The sequence below is a fragment of the Nicotiana tabacum genome, chromosome 8, assembly GCF_000715075.1.
Source record: "Nicotiana tabacum cultivar K326 chromosome 8, ASM71507v2, whole genome shotgun sequence".
In the NCBI taxonomy this organism is placed as follows: domain Eukaryota; kingdom Viridiplantae; phylum Streptophyta; class Magnoliopsida; order Solanales; family Solanaceae; genus Nicotiana; species Nicotiana tabacum.
In genome coordinates this window covers 131,583,591-131,608,766 of record NC_134087.1, presented here as the reverse complement: position 1 = coordinate 131,608,766, position 25,176 = coordinate 131,583,591, and the positions used below count along the sequence as shown (strand labels likewise).

The 25,176-nt window shown below is 40.5% G+C and overlaps 1 protein-coding gene across 1 annotated transcript; it reads left to right on the top strand.

The window, feature by feature from the left end:
• Positions 1 to 22,314: 22,314 nt before the first annotated feature.
• On the top strand, positions 22,315 to 23,562 carry LOC142163316 (uncharacterized). The gene is made up of 2 exons (XM_075220588.1): positions 22,315 to 22,387; positions 23,225 to 23,562. The coding sequence occupies exons 1-2, from the start codon at positions 22,315 to 22,317 to the stop codon at positions 23,560 to 23,562; spliced, it is 411 nt and encodes a 136-aa protein (XP_075076689.1).
• Positions 23,563 to 25,176: the final 1,614 nt, after the last annotated feature.

The following is a 25,176-nucleotide window of genomic DNA, read 5'->3' as shown; positions in this document are numbered from 1 at the left end:
CACCGGGGCATCTGGTATTGAAGCGGATCTTCCCACATCAAGATGAAGCGAAAGGAAAATTTTCACCCAATTGGCAAGGGACCTACATAGTTCACAGAGTACTAACAACACTCATACTTGTAGAAATGGACGGAGATATTTGGCCAAAACCTATCAATTCAGACGCAGCTAAGAGATACTATATTTAGGATTGTTTGCATTTTTTCATCTGATGTAATTGAACTACGCTTGACCTGATTCCCGTTTAAGAGGGGATGCGTAGGCAGCCCTATGGGTTCCGTCATATCTTAATAAAATCTTCATTTTGCTATGGTCAGAAACTGGGGCAGAATTTTGTGGAGGACCCTTAAAATTCTGAAGCAAGTCCAGCCGATTTCGTCATACGAAGAACAGTCAAAGAATTGTTTTCAAATTGGGGCAGAATTTTGAGGAAGACCCTCAAAATTCTAAAACAAGAAGGTTGCAATGTCTCTAAAATATGTCACAGTCATTAGTTCATCTAACTTACTTGATATCACACACTACTATATTTTTCAAACAACTATATTTATCAAATGCATGCATATTTTTCGAAAACTTTATTTCTATGATAGCCAGACGTTACCCAGGGTAACTTCAACAGAATCGCAAGACAGGAAGCACAGGCAAGGTAGAAGACAAAAGCATGAACCAACCTTCCCCCACAGAGCTCACAATTTTTCTTCAAATGCAGGAATAATAAGACAACTATATTCGCAGGTACATCAAGACACCGCCTTCGAGACAACAAATTATCCAGCACGAACATCTTCAGCTGAGAAATAATTTACTTTTCCATTTGTCTCTTACATGAGGCTAAGCATTGTCTCCCTAATCGCATAAGGATAAGCACTGCCTTTCCATTGCATGAGACTAAGCCCTGTCTCCTATTTTGCATGAGGCTAAGCATTGCCTCCCACTTTGCATGAGGTAAGCCCCGCCTCCTCAAACTGCATAAGGCTAAGTATTTCTTTTCCATTGCATGAGACTAAGTCATGTCTCCTAATTGTATGAGACTAAGCACTGTCTACCCCTTTGCATGAGGCTAAGTCATGCCTACTCAAACTGCATAAGTCTAAGCATTGCCTTTTCTTGCATAAGACTAAGCCTTGTCTCCTAATTGCATGAGACTAAGCATTATCTCTCTTTCTTGCATGAGGCTAAGCATTGCCTCCCCAATTGCATAAGGCTAAGCCTTGCCTCCTCAAACTGCATAAGGCTAAGCATTTCCTCCCTAATTGCATGAGGCTAAGCTCTGCCTCCTCAAACTGCATAAGGCTAAGCATTGCCTCCCTAATTGCATAAGGTTAAGCCTTGACTCCTCAACTACATATGGCTAAGCTCTGCCTTTCCTTGCATAATACTGAATGCTATGCTACTCAAAATCTAGCACTATTTTTTTTGCTTCCCCGGGGCTAAGCTCTGCCCCCATCTTATGCAAGACTAAGATCTATCTTGTTTCGTTTCTTATATGACCAAGTATCATGTCTTTGCATCTCATAGGCTAAAATATCGTCATTTTGTTCAAAGGAATCATAGTCCGAAGGCATCATCCTCATAGCCTGAAGACACCATGTCATGGCTTGAGGATCTCTCAATATCGTACATCATTATTCAAAGGTGTCATAGTCTAGAGGCACCATCCTCATGGCTCGAGGACATCGTTTCATAGCCTGTGAATCCCCTATCACATGATACATGGCCCAGGACATCATGGTCTAAGGACGTCATCCTCACCGTCCAAAGACAACCTTCATAGTCCAAAGGGAATTTGTATCATGTTTAAATTCTTGCAATAACCCATATATATTTGCATGCATCGTGTTTTAAGTTTTGCAAGCCAGGAAGTAACCATTCTTCAAACAGGAGCAATCCTCACTCCGATTTTCGTTCATAATGTCCACATCCTGCAATTATTTCAAAACATAATCAACCATCATCAATTCTAGCTTCTTACTCTATGACCGTTCAAATATTTTCTCATTGATATAGGAGAGAGAAAATTTACCCAGTTTTCGGAAAATATCGATATTTACCACAAAAAGATTATTACAAAATAAGCCTAAATTTTTTTAAAAAAAAGGTATCATCCTATTCTGAAACATTTATGAACTACGCGGATCTGATTTTCACCGGACGTGAGATACGTAGGCAACCTCCATAGGGTTCAGCCCATTTTTACAAAAATAACTTTAAAAAAAAAAGAAAAAGAAATGTGTCTTTTCTATTTTTTTTAAATCAAAAACAAATAAGCAGACCCAGCTTTGGTTAGTCCCCAACCGTTTTTGTCGGAATAGCCTTAGAACATCTTCAAAATTGTCGAAGGGTTGTTCTCGCAAGAATGGACATGTCTGTCAATTGGGCATTGTTGATACCCAATTTTTTCCCAAAATATTTTAAAATTGCATATATACCTTCAAAATCAGGCATTAATAGTAATTGGTATTTTTCTATAATTTTCCTATATTTTCATTAATTTATCCAGCATTTTATTCCCAATAAATAATTACAAAATGGCATTACAAATGATTTCAGAAGCATCTCTTGATTTAACTTATTATTTATGGTCTTATTTGAATCAAATTATTTCATAATTGGCCAATTGGCATCTTTTGACTATAATTGCAATAACTTTGCAATTATAGCCCAATCCTACGATTTCATACTATTTTTTGACCTGAAATTAATCATTTGTATTTTTAAATACTAGTAATCATTTTTAACTATTTTCTATGCATAAAATTCATTTTCTACAATTATCAGTTATTTTATAAATTATTTTATTCAATTTAATTGGGTATTTAACAAATAGCCTCATTTTATTTCAATTTTGACCCAATTAAAGCAGCCCCAATCAAATCAGCCCAAGACCCAAGCCCAAACCTAATCCTACCCGACCCAATTTCGTCCAAATCATGGTCGTTGATCATTTCTGATCAACGGTCCAGATTAATCCCTTCCTTAATTAACCTAAAAGACTATCCCCCCCAAACCCTCATTTCTCTCATTCTCTCATCACTCTCCGTCGTCTCACCCTCTCATTCTCTCTCAAGCGTTCTGCTAAACCTAAGCTTCTACTCGCCGGTCGTTGGCTCGCCGGTATCAATGGTGGTTCCACTACCGCCCCTAGCCTCCATGGTCCCCCCCCCCACACACACACCGGATTCTTGTCATCACGAAGGTCCTCAAGGGACCGGTGGCTATTCAACTCACACCTATGGTCTATGCTCACCGTTCTCAGGCCACCTTGGCCCGTCCGAGTAAGATATTTCTATTTTCCGGCTATATCTATGGCTTCTAAGCCGGAATCTCTCCATCTCTGGGTTATCTCTCTTTGAAACCCTAACTCATCTCTTGACTCTTCCGATCTACCATAGATCTGAGTATATTTTGAGTTATTTCTGCTATTTTCCATGAAAAACTCTCCGATTTTTCAAAATGCCTCTTCGTCTTCAAAACTAGGGTTTCTTAACCCTTTTTTTATGATTTTTCCTCTAATTTTCAGTATTATTCTATAATATTTACTATGTTTAAACGGTTTATTTAAGTTTTTTTTATCTGATTCATCATGTTGAAAACCCCTAATTTTTTGGCTTTAGTCTCGGATTTTGAGTTCGTCTTTACTGTTTGTTCATTCGATTTGCCTTTATGTTTGATTCTCATGAATATGCTGCGATTAATTAGAGTTTTTATGGTTTTTATCCTAGTAGTATCTTGTTAAGGTTTCCGATTTGGTTCTTCCTATTTGTACTCCATTTATTGGTTTATTCATTGAAGTCTATACTATTTTCCTTAATATTAGTACTATTTTTCGATTCTTGAATCCTTGATTTACTGTGTTGATACTCTTATACATATTTTCGGCTATTTTTCCTATCCCTTAAATTTATTTTTTACCTTATTATGTGGTTGACTATATTATTAATTGATTTATACTATTATTTCCTTAATTAGACCCTTATGTATCTATCCCTAATTTACATATTATGTACTTATGTTGTTTGAATTCTTTCCTTATCTATTACCTACTTTCTACTGTTGGTAAATTACTCCCTTAATTAAGGGATACTTGGCTGATTTTCGTTCTTAATTGATTTTGTAGTTCTATAATTGCTGAACAATTGATTCTTGCCTTATTTTACCTAGCTTTTAAACTATTATATATACTCTCTTCTCTTTTCATTACACACACGAACACATTTGGTTCAAAACTCTCTCTCTCTCATACTAAAAGCTCCCTGTCCTCTTTTGTGATCACTTGCTACTATTCTAAGTTAGCCGGCTGCAAGCCAAGGCTAACTTTTGTGCTCTCCTATTCTTCACTTTTTGTTTGTTGTCACTTTACTGGTATGTCCTGATTTCAATTCAAGTTCCAAAACCAATATATTTCATTTACTGCTTCAGGTTATCATATTTTTGATTTGTTTCTATCTATGGTTTTATTGTTCAATGTGTAATTGACATGCTTGCATTATGGCTTCATCTAGCATGCTAGTTCTACTCCTCTGGTAGTTTTTTTCAATATGACCCTATCCTGCTTTGAATACTTGTCTACTTGTTGTCCAGTTTTGACATGCACTTACTTTGCAAACTGACTATCACTTTAGATATCTGATTCTATGATTGTTTCTGAAATCCATACTGTGTTGATATCACTAGCTATTCTCTAATCCCATAAACCCTCACAAGGATTGCTATGCTCCTGTAACTATGTGTTTACCTACATGACCAATGTGTCCCCTAATCCTTTGACCCCTGTTTGTGGTTGCTAAACCAGCCTTGGTTCTATGATCTCTGGCCGTGTATGAACCTGTTTTGGGGGTGATGTGTTTGGACTATTGTTTACTACTCCACTCTCTTTTCAAAACTGTCTTTGTTGTCTTTTACAAAACTATTTCAAACAAGTCTTTTTTTCAAACTGTTTCTCTGCTTAAATCTTTTCAAGCACTCTCACATTTACTCTTAGGTTTTAAGTTATGCCCCTCTAATGTGTGACTACTTAGGGATCCCTATGATATCCCTCTGAACTCTGATACATTAGAGTTGGCCCTTCCACACTGCACTTACTCAACTATGACTATGAAATCTGGGTGTGAGCACTGCCCAAGATCCCTTGAGGTCCTTAAGGAACACTGACACACCCGGATTATATGAAAGGCTATGAGGCAATCTGGCATTGGAACTTTTGGAAATTTGAGCCTATTGGTAGGCTCCCTATAGAGTAACTTCTTATTTTTCTTATATACTTATGTAATTCATTCGATATTGGCCTGTAATAATTTGTAAACGAATATGGGGGTTAGATAGTGAAAATGGGTGGTTAGCTATACATGTTATCAATATCAATGGGTAGAAAACATGCTTTAGGTTTATATCCTCTTGTATATGCATTAGAACACATGTTTAGGACCAATACATGCAAAGCATATCATGTATTATAAACCATGCTCCTAGGTTTCATGTCTACTGCCTTTAGCATTTCATTTTGACATCTCTATTATCACTTAGAAATCCTGTTTCTAGGATAAACAACATTAAAAATAAATTGTCACCTATGCGTTTTGAAATCATATTGTAACCTGTTGTGCATTTAGAAATCCTGCTTTAGGAATTCTGCATATAAACCACTATGAACTTTATACATACATCTTAGATACTATGCTTTCGGATATCATTCGTACTTACTCAGTCATACCTAGTGTAAACCACTGATTATGGAAGATGTAAAAATAGCTTCACATTCGGTTATCCTGTTTAAAATAAACTGGTAATAATCCCTATATTTTATAACACTTAGAACAGTATGATTTAGGTAAAATAACTCCTCCGTTGTTCCAATGGTTCTGGTAACAATTGTGCATTATCCTACGCCTAGGCAAGCCTTAGGTAATCCAATTTCTTATAAAATTGGAAACTGCCCCTTTGTGTGTACTGCATAATGATTAACAGACTTAATATTAGTAGACAAACTGATTAGGGCCCCTGCTTCTGAGTTATAAAATGAACCTGCATATCTACTGTGTTCTGATACTCACCTAGACATCATGTCTTAGGATACTGTTGCCCTTATCTGTGTTCGAGTCGTGCTGTTACATGCCTTATCTGCGGAGGTAAACTAAGCATTTTATTTTCTCCTTCCTATTCTTATTTGCTAAGAGTCCTACGTGTTATTGCCTGTCGCCTTAGTATTTTCTCCTTTAAACCTTAGGGGTCTGTCTAGAACTGTCTATAGGTAGAGGTCCTAAATTTCCTCCAAGACCATTAAGAAGGGACGGGTAATAGCACGCAATAGAGATCGTTAACCAACACTTGCTTTAATAACCACTAAGGGGATGGGAAGGGTAGATATGGGATATGATGACTACGCGCTAATGTCATGTGTATCCCCTCATTGAGGAGTGTTTACCGGATATTGTGTGGGGTGATCATATAGGCTAACCAATCTAGGACTCCCCCTTTTCAAAATTCCTTTTGTTTAAACTTTGTTTTATATGTATACAACTTTTTCAAGATCTTTGCCTTGTTAATTGAGTTATACAACGTCCAACGTGCTTTACTTGCAAACTATTTGATTCAACTATTTATTTGTTAATGGACTAATTCATAAGTATAAGTTTGATCGGGACCCACCATTGTGGACCGAGAGGGGTGCCTAACACCTCCCCTCAAGGTTGTTTCGAGCCCTTACCCTAATATCTGGTAATGCAAACCAATCCAAGAGTTAATCGATCTAGGTGCCCTAGCTCACCATAACCCGTTAGGTGGCTACTCTTCAAATACCTAATTCCCAAAAGGAAATGAGTTATTACCCCCATGAATGTCGAAACTCGGACTCTCTCCGCGGAGGTAAAAAGGGGGCATGACAGCATGGCGACACTGTTGGGGAGATTTTTAGGCTCTTACCATAACTAACTTATCTTTTACAAATTAGTCCAAGCATGTTTTATCCCGTACCCATCTCCCTTATTTGAATTTAACTGTCTATTTTTTTAAGCGTTTATGGTTCCTTATCCCTGAAACTGACTTGTCTCTTTGTTTTCTTTTTTCCTGTAACTATCTTTCAATTATTTAAATGTTGTATTTATTTTTCCTACGTGCAAATACTTGACTACATGTTATTAATTGCTGCATAAATAATGCTCCGTATCATATTCCACTCGTGCATATCAAATCCTATAGCAACGCTTTAATGAGTGGTTACGTTCTTTCTATTTACTACCCTTAAATTCGGAAAGGCTTATTTGCAGTAAAACCAGTCTATCAGTGGTGCAGTCGACGGTTCCGTGCCTTCCCCCTCGAGTTGTCCTCTTGAGGGTACCAATCTAAAACCCCATAGAAACCTTACTCTGGTTAAAATTGTGCATGCATCATGGTCAAACCTAGTTGGATCAGTTATGTTGTCCACATAATGATCCTTTAAGATAAGCCTTATCCAAAGTCCATCAGGTTTTCCATAATCCCAATGGACACAACCACGTTCTTTGCATTGATTTGGAAAACTAAATGCTGATATATTGATCATAAATGTATAAATAGTCGAGTCCGGTGGGGGTAAGGTCTAACCCTTTTGTTTTGCAGAAAGTGAGGCACGAGGTCCTCAGATTCGATATGGTTAGAAACATCCCACCATTGCTACTAGATTGGTGGGAGGACCTTTCCTCAAGTGACAAGAAACATGTGAGAAAGTACCTGGGTAACCTATCTTCCTTGCTAGATATTGAGCCAAACAGCAAATTGATTGAAGCTGCCACTTTATTCTGGGATAGTGAAAGGGCTGTGTTTTGTTTCGGCGACATAGAAATGACACCGCTTCTCGAGGAAATTGGAGGGCTTGCGGGGTTGACTTGGTACAGTCCCGGGCTATTGGTACCAGAAAACCGTACGGGCAGGGGATTTTTGAAGATGATGGGGCTGAAGAAGAATGTCGACCTAGTGTGCTTAAAAGAATCTTACATACCTTTCAAATACCTGTACGAGAGGTATAGCCATAGCAAGTCTTTCCGTATTTACCATGATGAGATCTCTCTCACTTCTCTGGGTCACATCCACCGCAGAGTGTTTGTATTCACTGTGTGCTTCGTAGGCCTGATAGTGTTCCCAATGAAAAAGGGAAGAATCCACACTAGGTTGGCCATGGTCGCCAAGACTTTGATGGAAGGGATTAATGGACAGACATATACCATAGTCCCTATGATCATAGCCGACATCTACAAGGCTCTGGAGCGTTGTCAAAGAGGGGCCAAGCATTTCGAGGGTTGTAATTTGTTGCTACAATTATGGTTGTTAGAACATTTCCAAAAGAGTCTCTATCACCAAGAATTTCCACGAAGGGCTTAGAATGACCATATTGCCTTCCATCACCCTAAGTAGATGACTTACATTCCAGACAGATTTGCTCAGCCGAAAACCACCAAAGAATGGGTAGAGTTTTTCGACAATCTGACCGAGGAACAAGTGCAGTGGATGTTTGAATGGTTCCCAACAGACAAATTTATTATCAGGTCCAGGGATGCTCCGCACTTGGTGCTAATCGGATTGAGAGGATATACCCATATGTCCCTATGCGAGTTATGAGGCAAGCAGGAAGGAAATAGGTTGTACAAAGGGATGTTAAGATAAGTCATTTTAGGGCAGACTTTCAAGATGACGATGTCCCTAACAACTGCCAAGCTCAGCATATGTGGCACTACAAAATCATTATGGAGAAGAACACTGTTGAGCTAGACAGGTATCATGCACGGTGTGAGCCTCTCTACTCGGCATGGTTGGAGGACAATCTAAAAGGAATGGTGGCACCAGGGGCCGGTAGAGGGAACAGAATCATAGATGAGGAAACTGAAGCTCAAGTCAAGTACAACAGGTTCCGTAAGAGGGTCCATGACTCTGAGAATGAGCACTGGGAAATACATGAGAGTAATGTGAGGTTGATCGAGGAGTGGAAAGAGATGGCAGTCACTTCCAACAGGAAACTGGAATATCTGGAGCGAGGAATAGTGGATCTGGAAGGTAAAGTCATAAAGAGGACTGAAAATTGCCAGAATGCTAAAGGAACTGAAGGAGGACATTTGGCCAGAGCCTACTTGCTCCTGGGGCTGCATGAGTTGGGGGATCTATATGATGGAGTTCGGAAGATCGAATCTGGAGAAGGTCCTTCTGGGACCGAATAGGCTAGATTTACTTGCTTTTCCTAAAATGTAATAAGGCCAAGTGCCAGTAGTGACTTATTTTATTATCTTAGTGTCATTTTGAGATTCGTCTATTTTTATATTATGAAATGAAGCATTTATTGGCATTAAAAATTCTCCAAGTTTATTTGTCGCTAGGTCCACCTCGGTCACACCGAGGTTCCCAAAGTAGGACGTGAATTTACATTTCCGCAATATATGTTTAAATACTACAAACATTTCAGGATCCTCACTAACTTGTTACCTTTTTGTTTTTGCTTATTTTTTATTGTTATTCCCATCCCTTTAGGTTGGTTCACTCATACTGGCCTCATCAGCATACCACACCAGATCTAGAGGCCATCCACCTCCTCCTCATCCAAACAACACAAAAGGAAGAGGAAAAGCACAAATGGACGACTTAAGTGGGATTCGAAAGGAGAATATCGAGAACGTAGAAACCTCAGATGGTTGTAGTACTCTTTCCCCAAATGATCTAGTCCTGAGACTGGAACAAATGATACTGGAATTGCAAGGAGAACTTGAGTAGGTTCGCAACTTGGCAAACATGTCACTCACCCTCAATGTCCCCGACATCCACCAACAAAACACAAAGAACCCAGCACCTCCTCAGAACACACAAAGCCAACAACCACAAAATCCTACCGCACCAAATCAATACACAACTCCACCCCAAAATATCAATCCACTGATACCAACTCCACCGCAACATCATCATCAACCAATTTAGTACCCACCAACCACCACTTACCACACTCCCCAAAACACACCACAACCTATTCCCAATCCCCAAAACTCCACCAATGACCATCATTACACCCAAGTTCCTGGCACCCATCAAAGCAACCCTATATATGTGGAAACTATACCTCATTCTACCCAACTAATATCTTGTACATCAGAATCTTCCGAGAAGGACTTGCTCATTAAAAACATGGTTGAAGAACTTAAGAAGTTAACAAGCCGAGTTCAAGGTATTGAGGGCGACAGAGGAATAGAAGCTTTGAACTATGAAGATCTGTGCATAGAGCCGGATGTCGAACTGCAAGAGGGGTATAAACCTCCCAAGTTCGAAATATTCAATGGTACAGGTGATCTCAGGGCTCATCTAATGACCTATTGTGACAAGCTTGTCAGGGTCGGGAAAGATGAAATGATCCAGATGAAGCTCTTTATGATGAGCCTTACTGGGGACGCTTTGTCTTGGTATATCAACCAGAATCCCAAGAAATGGTCTAATTGGGTAAGCATGGCGTCAGATTTCATGGACCGGTTCAGGTTTAGCACAGAGAATACACCGGATATCTTCTACATTCAGAATTTTAAAAAGAAACCTACTAAGACTTTCTGTGAATACGATACTTGTTGGAGTTCGGAAGCGACCAAGGTCAGGCCCTCTTTGGACGAAGAACTGATAAATAAATTCTTCGTCAGGGCATAGGATCCACAATATTATGAGAGGTTGATGGTTATCAAAAATCACAAATTCTCTAACATCATCAAACTTGGAGAAAGAATCGAAGAAGGAATCAAGAGCGGGATGGTAAGAAACTTCGAGGCACTGCAAGCCATGAATAAGGCACTACATTCAGGTGGCATATCGAAAAACGGAGATGTTAGGGAAGTAATGGTGGCCCAGGGCCCAAAATCTCCACTTACGTATCAAACACCTCCACCCACATATCAAACACCTCCACCCACATACCAAGCATCACCGCCTACATATCAACCTTCATCTCCCAGATATTCCCAATCAGCCACTATCCATCACACCTATAACACCCAACCATCCCACTTCCAATCACCACCAGCTCGCCAAAATTATCCAAGACCAAGACCCAACTTCGACCGCAAGACACCCAGAAAATACACCGCCATTGCTGAACCCGTCGACCAACTGTATGAAAGGTTGAAAGTTGCAGGTTACGTCACTTATGTTCCCGCTGTGGCATTAGAAAATCCATCCCAATGGGTCAATCCAAACAAAACTTGTGCGTACCATTTCGGTATGAAAGGGCACACCACTGCTGAGTGTCGAACACTAAAGGATAGGATCCAGACGCTAATTGACAACAAGGTCATACAAGCAAAGGAACCCGCACCTAATGTCCGCAACAATCCATTCCCTGATCATAGAGGTGATGGTGTACATGTGATATAGACAAATGAAGAATGGGACCCCGAGGATTCGATCAGGCTTATTCGAGAAGGAAATGACATTAAGGTTGCAGTCACACTTACTCCTATTGTGGTTCAGACTCAGGCACCAATCGAGGTTGAGGTAACTGCATCAGTTCCATTTGAGGTGGAACGCTCCGCCCTCAGCCACCCCTGCTCTATTTGAAGTAGAAGTGGTCACACCTTTCACTATGACAGTATCAACCATACCCCCATTCAACTCAAAAGCAATACCATGAGATTATGTTGTCGAGGCTCAGTGGAAAGGGAAAACCAAGGTAGTGGAATCTGACATTGCACAAGGAATGACTAGAACCGGAAGAGTCTATACACCTGAACACCTGGGAGGTTCAAGTAAGGAGGCCACTACTAGGCAGCCTATCATTGAGACCGGATCAGATGACCTGTGGAGGAAAGTGCAAGTGAAGGAGTACTCTGTTGTTGACCATCTGAACAAAGTCCCTACTCAGATATCTACCCTGTCACTATTGCAGAATTTAGAGGCACACAAAAACGCTTTAATGAAAGTGTTAGGCGAGGCTTATGCACCCAATAACATCACTAGCGGTGAAATGGCCAACATGGTTGGGCAAGTACTAGAAAGTCATAAGATCATCTTCCATGAGGGTGAGCTACTACCTGAGGGGCTGAATCACAATCGAGGATTGCATATTATGGTGCAATTTTAAGACAAGTTCATTTCCAGGGTCTTGGTTGATGGAGGTTCGAGCCTAAATATTTATCCACTAGACACTCTAAAAAGGTTGGACAAAGTTTTCCATGAGATACGGGTAAGAAGCATGAATGTGAAGGCTTTTGATGGGTCCCAGAGGGCCACGATCGGGGAAATCAATCTTTGCTTGCAAATGGGTCCAACTTGGTTCGACATTGAATTTCAAGTGCTTGACATACCAACCTCATATAATCTTCTGTTGGGCCGGCCATGGATCCGTGCCTCTGGAGCCATGCCTTCCACACTACATCAAGCCATGAAGTTTGAATGGAACCCTCAGGAGGTAATCATTCACGAAGATGGAAGTAACCCCATCTACACTAGTCAAACCATATCGGCCATTGGATATAGAAAAAGGCTAGGAGGGGGAACCTATCATCACATCGAACGGGTCAATGCTGTCAAGAAGGATAAGTGGTGGAGTAGCAAAATAGAAAGCATCCTAGCATGGTCTATATATGAACTCGGCAAAGGATTGGGAAAGAACCTCCAAGGTATCACCAGACCAATACAGTTGAAAAATCATAGCACCACCTTTGGGCTTGAATACCAGTATACATGGTAAGAGTACAATGATTGGTCGCCTCCATGGCGCGGACCGTATTACCCTCTTGAGCAACCAATGCCACGGTTGGAACAAGCTTTTCATCAGGCTGACACAGTATGGGGGACTGCAGAGGAAGAAGCACTAGCTGGGTTGAAGAATTTATTCTTGGAGGATAAGGACATGGACTGTGGTGCCATAGTTAAGGAGGGGGAGGAAGAAGGCCTCACTATTCAGACTGTGGCGAAGGGAGATGTTCTCAAGAACTGGACCGCCACACCATCTCGAGCCCGCCGAGTCCCTGGGTAGCTTGGCAGAATTTACTTCTATAGCCATTCTCGGCATTTAAGATTTCCCGTAATTTTGTTTAAGATTTAAAAATTAAGATTTACTTGTTTCAAAATAAATGCTCGATTCATCGAGCCACACTTTGACTGGACAATTTTTCAAGTTTTAATCAAATGCATTTGCTCTTTATTATTCACTACTATCTTTACATTTTTCCTTCCACAGCGTTATTATTACTTTTCCTGATGAACTAGTGACTGTGACATGTAATGAGGCAACGCAACATGAGAATAGTAATTCAGAGGAAGAAGATGAAATACCCGAGGAAATTGTCAAGGAGGTGGAAAATTTTGAGAATAAGCCTAAGTCCAATCTGGACGAAACCGAAGCAGTAAATTTGGGAGACGCCGAGATCGTTAAGGAAACCAGCATGAGCACTCACTTTCACCAACAGAGAAGGAAGAGTACATTCGTTTCCTAAAAGAATATGAGGACATTTTCGCATGGTCATATGATGACATGACTAGTTTGAGCACTTCCATACTGGCTCACAATTTGCCTATTAATCCCATGTGTCCGCCAGTAAAACAGAAACTCAGAAAGTTCAAGCCAGACATGAGCCTGAAAATCAAGGAGGAAGTTACCAAGTAGATCAAAGCCAAAGTTCTCAGGGTGGTCGAATATCCAACCTGGTTAGCTAATATTGTGTCAGTTCCGAAGAAAGACGGGAAGGTTAGAGTATGTGTTGACTATCGGGATTTAAACAGAGCAAGTCCCAAGGATGACTTCTCGCTGCCGAATATACACATCCTGATCGATAATTGCGCCAAGAATGAAATCAAATCCTTTGTAGAATGCTTCGCGGGTTATCACCAGATTTGGATAGATGATGAAGATACAGAGAAGACAGCTTTTATTACACCATGGGGTGTATACTGTTACAAAATGATGCCATTCAGTTTGAAGAATGCTGGGGCCACTTATATGAGAGGCATGACAACCATATTCCATGATATGATACATAAAGAAATAGAGGTGTATGTGGACGATGTCATTATCAAATCCAAGAGGGACGCAGATCACATAGCACACTTGAGAAAGTTCTTTGACAAACTAAGGAGGTACAACTTGAAGATGAACCCCGTAAAATGTGAATTCGGGGTTCCTGCAGGAAAGTTATTGGGATTCATTGTCAATCGTCGAGGGATCGAGCTGGATCCATCTAAAGTCAAAGCTATTCAGGAGTTACCACCACCTAAGTGCAAAAAGGATGTGATGAGCTTCCTAGGACGTCTCAACTACATCAGCCGCTTCATAGGACAGTCCACAGTCATATGTGAGCCCATCTTCAAGATGCTAAGAAAAGATGCCGAAACAAGTTGGACCGAGGATTGTCAGAAAGCTTTTGACAAAATTAAGGAGTACTTATCCACACCACCAGTTTTGGTCCCGCCAGAATTGAGGCGGCCTTTGCTACTCTATCTATCTATATTAGATGGAGCCTTCGGGGGTGTTTTGGGACAACATGACGAGACAGGAAGAAAGGAGCAAGCCATATATTACTTGAGATGAAGTTTACGTCTTACGAAGCACGGTACTCTCTGCTGGAGCTCACTTGCTGTGCTTTAACTTGGACAACCTAGAAGTTGAGGCATTACTTCTGTGCCTATACTACATACCTCATATCCAGGATGGATCCTTTGAAATATATATTTCAAAAACCCATGCCAACTGGGAAGTTAGCTAAGTGGCAGATACTATTGAGTGAGTTCGATATCGTCTACATAACTCAAAAAGCGGTCAAAGGACAAGCATTGGCAGATCATCTTGTTGAAAATTCGGTGGGAGGAGAATACGAACCTTTGAAAACATATTTTCATGATGAAGAAGTGTCATTCGTAGGGGAAGACATTACTGAAGCATATGATGGTTGGAGGATGTTCTACGACGGAGCCGCAAATTTCAAAGGAATGGGCATTGGGGAAATTTTGGTATCAGAAACAGGTCAGCATTATCCGGTATCTGCTAAACTCAAATTTCCCTACACCAACAACATGGCAGAATATGAATCCTGCATACTAGGACTCAACATGGCAGTTGACATGAACGTTCAGAAGTTATTGGTGATCGGTGATTCAGATTTGCTTGTGCACCAGGTACAAGGAGAGTGGGCCACCAAGAATTCCAAGATATTGCCATATCTTTACCATGTGCAATAATTGAGAAAGAGGTTTACAAAGATAGAATTCCGACATGTGCCCAGAATTCAGAACGAGTTTGCTGACGCATTGGCCACTTTGTCATCCATGATACAACATCTGGATAAGAAATACATTGATCCCATTCCGGTGAGGATCCATAATTAGCCATCATATTGTGCTCATGTTGAGGAAGAAGTAGATGGAAAGCCTTGGTTCCATGACGTCAAAGAATACTTATCAAAAGGAGAATACCCAGAGCATGCAAATCACACCCATAAATGCACACTCTTGAGATTGTCAAACCACTTCTTCCATAGTGGAGAAAACTTGTACAGAAGAACTCCTGATTTGGGTTTACTAAGGTGTGTCGACGCAAAGGAAGCTTCTAAGCTACTTGAGGTTGTGCATGCTGGGACCTGTGGTCCATATATGAATGGTTTCATCTTGGATAAGAAGATACTGAGGGCAGGTTACTTTTGGATGACCATGGAGACGGATTGCATTCAGTATGTCCACAAATGCTTTCAATGTCAAGTGCATGCCGACATGATAGAAGTGCCGCCAAATGAGCTCAATGCAACAAGCTCTCCTTGGCCATTCGCTGCTTGGGGAATGGATGTTATTGGTCTGATTGAGCCTACTGCTTCAAACGGACACAGGTTTATACTGGTAGCCATTGATTACTTCACAAAATGGGTAGAAGCTTCATCTTACAAAGCTGTAACCAAGAAAGTCGTCGCAGATTTTGTCAAGGGTCGTATTGTCTGCCAATTCGGAGTTCCCGAGTGCATTATTACCGACAACGCCGTCAATCTCAACAGTGATCTAATGAAAGCTATGTGTGAAACTTTCAAAATCAAGCACAAGAATTCCATATCCTACAGGCCTCAGATGAATGGAGCCATAGAAGCCGCCAACAAAAACATTAAGAAGATACTAAGGAAAATGGTAGAGAACCACAAACAGTGGCATGAGAAGTTACCTTTCGCTTTTTTGGGATATCGCACTACAGTTCGCACATCAACCAGAGCAACTCCCTACATGTTGGTTTATGGTACAGAGGATGTCATCCCAGTTGAGGTAGAGATTCCTTCTTTAAGAATCATACAGGAAGCTAAACTCAGCGATGCAGAGTGGATAAGGAGCCGCTATGAACAATTGGCCCTTATAGATGGAAAGAGGATGAATGCAGTGTGGCACGGCCAACTTTATCAGAACAGAATATCCAAAGATTTCAACAAAAGGGTCAAACCAAGGCAATTTCCACCAGGATAGTTGGTGCTGAAGAAGATCTTCCCACATCAAGATGAAGCCAAAGGGAAATTCTCACCGAACTGGCAAGGTCCGTCAAAAAATTTTGACAAAATCAAGGAGCACTCATACTTGCAGAAATGGATGGAGAAATCTGGCCAAAACCAATCAATTTAGATGCAGTCAAGAGATACTATGCTTAGATTATTTACATTTCTTCATCTGATGTAATTGAACTACGCTTGACTTGATTCCCGTTTAAGAGGGGATACGTAGGCAACCTTATGGGTTGGGTCATATCATAATAAAATTTTCATCTCCCCCAAGACCAGAAACTGGGGCAAAATTTTGAGGAGGATCCTCAAAATTCCGGAGCAGGTCCATCCAACGCCAACATGTGTTAGACGGTCAGTAGCCAGTCAAGAAATTGGGGCAGAATTTTGAGAAGGATTCTCAAAATTTTGGAGAAGGTTCGACAAGATCCATTATTCGTAAATGGTCAAAAGATCATCTACCAAACTAGGGTAGAATTTTGAGGAGGACCCTCAAAATTCTGATATGAGAGAGCTGCAATGCCTTCGAGATGTGTTATAGTCACTAGTTCATCAAAATTTACTTGATATGTTAATACGTTTCCAAAACAACTCTATTTTTATCAATAATTACATATTTTCGAAAACTCTATTTCCACAACAGTCGGGTGTCATCCAGGGGAACTCGAAAGGGCTTCAGAACGGAGTAAAGCAAAGCCAGCCGACAGAAATACGAACCAACCTTCCCCTCACAAAACTTACAATTTTTCTTTGAACGCAGGCACATCCGACGTAACGATAACATTCACGTAGCAAGATCACTATAAATTAGGCCATCAGACACCGAATATATCTCCAGCTAAGACATATACTACCTTTATTTGTTATGTGCTCTTTGCATGAGGCTAATCCCTGCCTCCCTATTTGCATGAATCTAATCCTTGACTCTATACCTGCATGAGGCTAATCCCTACCTCCCTATTTGCATGAGTCTAATCCTTGACTCCATACTTGCATGAGTCTAATCCTTGCATCCCTATTTGCATGAGTCTAATCCTTGACTCCATACCTGCATGAGGCTAATCCTTGCCTCCCTATTTGCATGAGTTTAATCCTTGACTCCATGAGGCTAATCCCTACCTCCATATTTTCATGAGGCTAATCCCTGCCTCCATACCTGCATGAGGCTAATCCCTGCCTCCCTATTTGCATGAGTCTAATCCTTGACTCCATACCTGCATAAGGATCATCCCTGCCTCCCTATTTGCATGACTCTAATCCTTGACTCAATGAGGCTAATCCCTGCCTCCCTATTTGCATAAGGCTAATCCCTGCCTCCATACCTGCATGAGGCTAATCCCTGCCTCCCTATTTGCATGAGTCTAATCCTTGACTCCATAACTGCATGAGTCTAATCCCTGCCTCCCTATTTGCATGAGTCTAATCCTTGACTCCACACCTGCATGAGGCTAATCCTTGCCTCTCATTTGCATGAGTCTAATCCTTGACTCCATACTTGCATGAGGCTAATTCCTGCCTCCTAGACTTGCATGAGGCTAATCTTTGCCTCCATACCTGCATGAGGCTAATCCTTGCCTCCATACTTGCATGAGGCTAATCCCTGCCTCCCATTTGCATGAGGCTAATCCTTGCCTCCATACTTGCATAAGGCTAATCCCTGCCTCCACATTCGCATGAGGCTAATCACCATCCCCTCGGCACAAATATTGCTCTATCTCTAGCACTATCAATTTGCTTTCCAATCGGGCTAAGCTCTGCCCTCCATTTTGTGAGACTAAGCTTTGTCTTGTTAACATCATATTATTGCATATCATGGGCTAAAATATCGCCAATCTATCCAAAGGCATCGCAGTCTAAAAGGCATCATCCTCATAGCCGGAAAACACCATGTCATGGCGTTAGGACCCCTCAAATTTGCATATCATTATTCAAAGGCGTCATGGTTCGGAGGCACCATCTTCATGTCATGAGAACATCATTTTATGGCCGGCAAATCTCTCATCGAGAAATTCATAGCCCAGGACATCATGATCTAAGGACGACATCCCTAACCGTCCGAAGACAACTTTCATAGTCCAACGGGAACCTGCATCATGTTTAATTTATGCACAGTATACATTTGTATTGCTTCTATTTGCAGGTAACCCAGCAAGCAACGGCTATCCCAACAGGAGCAATCCCACTCCAGTTATCTAAGCCATATCAAACCTAATCATTCCTGTCAACCATTCACTCACCCAACCCTAGATGTTGCGTCTGTTCTTGAAATGACCTCATCGGTATACTTCGCCGATGAATCCAGAACTACATACGGCCTGATTCCTGTAAGACCAGGGATATTATCACGCCCCAACCTCGGGAGGCACGACCGGCGCTCAGTCGAGTGAACCCAACTGATCAAGCCTTATCAAACACTTTCTACCCAACTCAAAATGATTAAGAAAACCATGTTTTCGTTTATTTATATAATAGGAGAGATTCTACATTCAACATAGATAGTTCATTTTATATCACAACCTTAAATCGTAGTTAAGTTCCAAGATTCCATACAGTTACAATTTAGAGAAACAAGAGTTTAGGATTATAACCTAGTTCATAGACTCATACAACACCCATACATAACCCACACAAATGTCTATGGAGTCTCTAAGAATACAAAAGACAATTATGACAACGCCGGCAACAAGGCCCAGGCTATACCTCAAAAGTGGAAGTTTACAACAAAAGATGTACAACATAACCCCTTGAAGGAAAAAGGGGCTCACTAAGACTTCGAGAGGAGGACACTCTGCAACGCGTGATCGGCACTGTCCGCTATGGAGCCACCTACATTCATTCAAAAATGTAGTGCCCCCGGCAAAAGGGACGTTAGTACCATTAAATATTACTAGTATGTATAACTAAACACCATTTTATTAGAAAGAACTATCATACAAGAACAAGGAAATCACAAGAGACAATCAAAAGCTTTTAATCACAGGAGTCATAGGGTATTACAACAGCTGAACATTGATACTAACAGAATTTGAACTAGTAGTGTCAGCATCAGAGCTTTTGATGGTTCAAGAAGAGACACTATTGAGGAAATCGAACTCACCATGACAATTGGCCCGGTTGATTTAAACATTGTCTTTCAAGTGTTGGATATGAAAACTTCCTACAATTTTCTTCTGGGAAGGCTGTGGATCCGTATGGCCAGAGCTGTACCATCCACCCCACATAAAATGGTCAAATTCGAGTATGACAGGCAAGAAATTGGTGTTCATGGGGAGGACAACTCATCCGTCTATAATGACCCGTCCATTCCATGTACCGAGGCCAAGGAAGGATGTGAATCCCTCATATATCAAGCATTTAAGGTGGTTGAGGTGGACCAAGTGGAAGAAGGAAAACCAATTCTGCATCCCCGTCTTTCAGCCACATCTATGATAGTAGCTTCACTGATGTTGAGGAACGGCTATGAACCAGGAAACAGATTAGGATCCTTTTTGCAGGGAATTGTGAACCCTATTGCTCCCTTTTCGAAGAAAGATACCTTTGGCTTGTGGTTTAAACCAACATTAGCTGCCATAAACAGAGCCAAGGCCCGCAAAAAGAATGGTTGGAACCAATCCCTCACATTGCATACTCTTTTGTCAAGCCACAATTTGAAGAAGTCCAAAACCCTTCTGCTCAGGATAACATTGATGAAGTTTGCCAGGGTCTTAAGGAGATGTTCTATGAAATTCAATATGGTTCAAGTTGGTGAGGGCCCTAGCCGTGCAAGTGTTCAGTTGATTGGTCCAAATACCTCGCTCAACAACTGGGAAGCAACTCCTCTTCCCATCAGGAAGGAGTCTTAGTAGTCTGTTTTGTTGCTTTTTCTGTATTTGGATTATTTTCAAGGTTGTAATCCAGATATTTTAGTTTAATTGCTTTGCTTTGATGTTAACCATTCTATCCTTTCAAATTCAATGAAATGAAGTTCCAGTTTTATAGTAGAATTTTGTCTTTTCCTTTCCCTAATTTTGTTAATTTCTTATCATTTTTAGTTTCGTCAATGTTGGCTTTAAAAACATGACATGCACGCGGAATTCATGCCCAAATCTTAAAAAGTTGTCTAATCTCGAAATAATGAATCAAGAAGTTGAGTATGATGAAGATGAGGCTCTTAAGGAAATAAAAAGGGAATTGGATCAATTTGAGAATAAGCCTAAGCCTAACTTAAATGAAACTGAGGCAATTAACTTGGGAAGTCCCGAAGAAACCAGAGAAACAAAAATAAGCATTCATACTGAATAAAAGACGAGAGATGCCATAATTCAAGTTTTGTTCGAGTACAAAGATGTATTTGCTTGGTCGTATGATGACATGCCGGATTTGAGTGCCGATTTAGTGGTCCATAAGCTTCCCACATATCCTAATTTTCCACCAATCTAACAAAAACAAAGGAATTTTAAGACAGATATGAGTGATAAGATTAAAGAAGAAATCACGAAGCAACTAAGTGCAAATGTGATCAGGGTCGTCCGATATACCACATGGTTAACAAATGTTGTGTCAGTGCCAAAGAAGGATGGGAAAATTAGAGTTTTTGTTGACTATAGGGATTTAAACAAAGCAAGTCCAAAGGACAACTTTCCCTTACCCAACATTCATATCTTTGTTGACAATTGTGCTAAACATGAGATCCAATCTTTTGTGGATTGTTATGCCGGATATCACCAAATTCTGATGGATGAATAAGATGTAGAAAAGACCGCCTTCACAACTCCATGGGGAACTTATTGTTATAAGGTCATGCCATTTGGTTTGAAGAATGTAGGGGCAACTTACATGAGGGCCATGACTACTATATTCTATGACATGATGCACAAAGAGATTGAAGTATGCGTTGATGATGTGATCATTAAGTCCAGAACACAAGATGACCATGTGCAAGACTTGAAAAGGTTCTTTGAAAGGCTACGAAAGTACAATCTCAAACTCAATCCAGCCAAATGTGCATTTGGAGTTCCTTCTAGGAAGCTTTTGGGTTTTATAGTTAGTCGAAGAGGCATTGAGTTAGATCCTTCCAATATAAAAACCATTCGAGAGCTGCCTCCCCCAAAGAATAAAAAAGAAGTCATGAGTTTGCTCAGGAGGTTGAACTACATCAGCAGGTTCATAGCGCAGCTTACAACCACATGTCAGCCTATTTTCAAGTTGTTGAAAAAGAACGCTGCTATCAAGTGGACAGATGAGTGCCAAGAAGCTTTTGATAAGATCAAGGAATATCTGTCAGTAATGGATGGTTCCTTTGGTTGTGTTCTATGTCAACATAATGCCACAGGCAAAAAGGAACAAGCAATATATTATTTGAGCAAAAAGTTCACCACTTATGAGGCCAAATACACTCTTTTGGAAAGGACATGTTGTGTCTTAACCTAGGTTTCTCAGAAGCTTAGACATTATCTTTTGGCCTATACAACTTACCTCATATCCCGAATGGATCCCGTGAAATACATCTTTCAAAAGTCGATGCTAACTAGCAGATTGGCAAAGTGGCAAATCTTGCTCACATAGTTTGATATTGTTTATGTCACTCGCACTGCCATGAAGGCACAAGCTTTGGCTGATCATCTGGTAGAACACCCGGTTGATGATGAATATGAATCTTTGAACACATATTTCCCAGATGAAGAAGTTAATTTAGTTGAAGACTAGTCCAAGATGACAGTCAAATTTGGAAACTATACTTTGATGGGGCTGTCACATCAAAGGCGTAGGGATTGGGGCAATTCTTCTATCACCTACTGGGCAACATTACCCTGCCACGACACGACTTAGTTACTTCCGTACAAACAACACAGCAGAATATGAAGCTTGCATCATGGGTCTAAACATGGCAATAAACATAAAGGTGCATGAACTGTTGGTGATGAGAGATTCAGATTTGCTTATTCGGCAGGCTCAAGGTGATTGGGAGACTCGAGACATCAAGCTCATTCCATATAGACAATGCGTGGAAGATCTTAGCAAGAGGTTCAAGTCCATCGAGTTCAGGTACATTCCTAGGTTTCACAATGAATTAGTTGATGACTTGGCCACCATGGCCTCAATGCTTCCATATTCGGGTAATACTCACATTAACCCATTAGAAATTTAAATTCGGGATCAACATGGTTATTGCAATACAATTGAAGCAGAACTAGAAGGAGAACCATGGTACCGTGATATCAAACAGTATCTGAAAATAAGAGAATATCCGAAACATGCTAATAGGGATCAAAAGAGAACCATTAGGCGACTCTCTAATGGCTTCTTTTCGAGTGGGGAAATCATATACAAAAGGACTCCGGATTTGAATTTTTTGAGATGTGTGGATGCCAAAGAAGCTGAAATGATTATGAATGAAGTGCATTCAGGAGTATGTGGTTCACATATGAATGGATATGTTCTAGCAAAGAAAATCCTTCGGGCAGGATATCATTGGCTTACTATGGAGCGAGATTGCTTTCGTTTTGTTCGCAAGTGCCACCAGTGTTAGATTCACAGTGATTTGATTCACTCGCCTCCTTTAGAGTTATATCCTATGTTGGCTCCTTGGCCTTTTGTTGCTTAGGGAATGGACATCATTGGCCCAATCGAGCGAAAAGCTTCAAATGGGCACAGATTCATCTTGGTTGCAATTGATTACTTCACCAAATGGGTGGAAGCTATTACATTGAAGGCAGTCACCAAGAAAGCAGTAGTAAACTTTGTTCACTCCAACATTATCTGTTGTTTCGGTATTCCAAAAACCATTATTACAGATAATGCTGCTAATTTGAATAGTCATATGATGAAGGAGGTATGCGAACAATTTAAAATTGAGCATCGCAATTCTACTCCTTACCGGCCCAAAGCTAATGAAGCTGTTGAAGCTGCGAATAAGAATATCAAGAAGATTCTTAGGAAGATGGTCCAAGGGTCTAGACAATGGAACGAGAAACTGCCTTTTGCTCTTTTAGGATACCGGATAACTGTCCGTACATCAGTTGGCACAACACCCTACTTATTGGTTTATGGCACTGAAGCAGTCATACCTGCTGAAGTTGAGATTCCCTCTCTTCGAATCATTGTTGAAGTAAGAATCGAGGACATTGATTAGGTCAAGTCCCGATTGGAACAGTTGAGTTTAATTGATAAAAAACATTTAGCGGCAGTTTGTTTTGGTCAGTTATACTAACAAAGAATGGCACACACTTACAATAAGAAAGTGCACCCAAGAAAATTCGAGGTAGGACAGCTTGTTTTGAAATGCATCTTTCTGCACCAGGAAAAAGCAAAAGGAAAGTTCACCCCGAATTGGCAAGGTCCTTACCTTATCAAAAAAGTATTGTCAAAAGGAGCTCTACACTTGGCAGATATAGATGGAAAGGTGACAGATATATCCATCAACGTAGATGCGGTCAAGAGATACTATGTCTGACATTCTTCTATTAGGGCATTTTGTTTACACTTAGCATTCTCAGGTTGGGATGGCGAAAGGCTATCATTCTTGCTACCAAACACTGGTCAACCCTAGTTAGCCCTTTGAAGCCTTGTTTATATTTCTTTGTTTTCCCCTCTTTTGGAACCAATGTACTTAAAAAACTATCATCAAAACAAGTTCATGTAAATTGAACTACGTCTAACCTGGTTCCAAAAGGATACGTAGGCAGCCTAACTTTGGGGTTCGGTCACACCAAAATAAAAATCCACATTTTCCCAATATTCAAAGAAACTGGGGCATGATTTTATTTTATTTTTGACGGCTGTTCCATCAAAATGGTTCCAAAAGTTGTAATTCAGTTGAATAGTTCTTTTTACATTTCCCTTTTAAGTCCTTCTGATCAACTTTTGAGAATGCTAAGTCAGTATATTGCGGGTGATGCCTCAGCCATTGTAAAGAGAGAAAAATAAATTAGAGGGTCTTTTTAGTGAAAACCCTCACGATCACTATAAGGCGATGTTGAGTTGAGAAAAAGGCAAATGAGAGAGGTCAATTGGTGAAAACCCACAAAGAGCATGGTTGATCGATTTTAGGTCTTCTTATATCCCGGCAGAAGCATGGTTAAGACAAAGAACTCAGTTTCAAAGTAAATTTTACAACAGATTTCGAGAATTAGACAATTCAAGCGGATCGAGCATCCAGTCCAAAGTGCATGTCATGATTCATTGAAGTCACCATATTCCTCCAGATAACTCCTTTCTTATTTTTTTCCCCTTGAAAGGGACGCTTCTTGATTAAGTTATAATACCTATTATTTCACCTTCTTGTTTTCTTTCGCATTACTTTTTTGAGTCCCTTTCAGTCTAATTTTTGTCAAAGTAAAGCAAAGAAAAGGTTGCAAAATTGGTTACAGTTTTCCTATTGTATGAAGAAAATTTCTGGGCATAAACAGTATGGGCAAAGGCATAAAGCCATCATTGATTTTCCTTGACGAGCAAATGGCTTGAAGGAATGAACAATGTGTCAAGGGTCAACAAAAGTTACTCGGTTAAAAGTTGTTTTGGGAGCAAGGTTGTTTGCACCGCAAACAAAAATGGGTATAGGCGCAAAATAGGCAGGTTTTGATGTTGAGAAAGAAGATCTCTAGAAAGTAAAGACGGAATTTCCCGGTAATTCGTACGACCATTGATAGAGCCAGTTGTTCTAACAAGTGCAATGGACACTAGGTCAAGTCGCCCAAGAGATCAAGGCCACAAACTGACCACCATTTCAAAACTAACGAATCTTTCT

What these genes read in the sequence shown, in the direction of transcription:
- LOC142163316 (XM_075220588.1), top strand. Translation starts at nt 22,315, where the DNA reads ATGGCAATAAACATAAAGGTGCATGAACTGTTGGTGATGAGAGATTCA. An exon ending in GCTTATTCGGCAGGCTCAAG is followed by an intron (nt 22,388 to 23,224) that starts GTGATTGGGAGA and finishes CCATTATTACAG; the next exon opens with ATAATGCTGCTAATTTGAAT.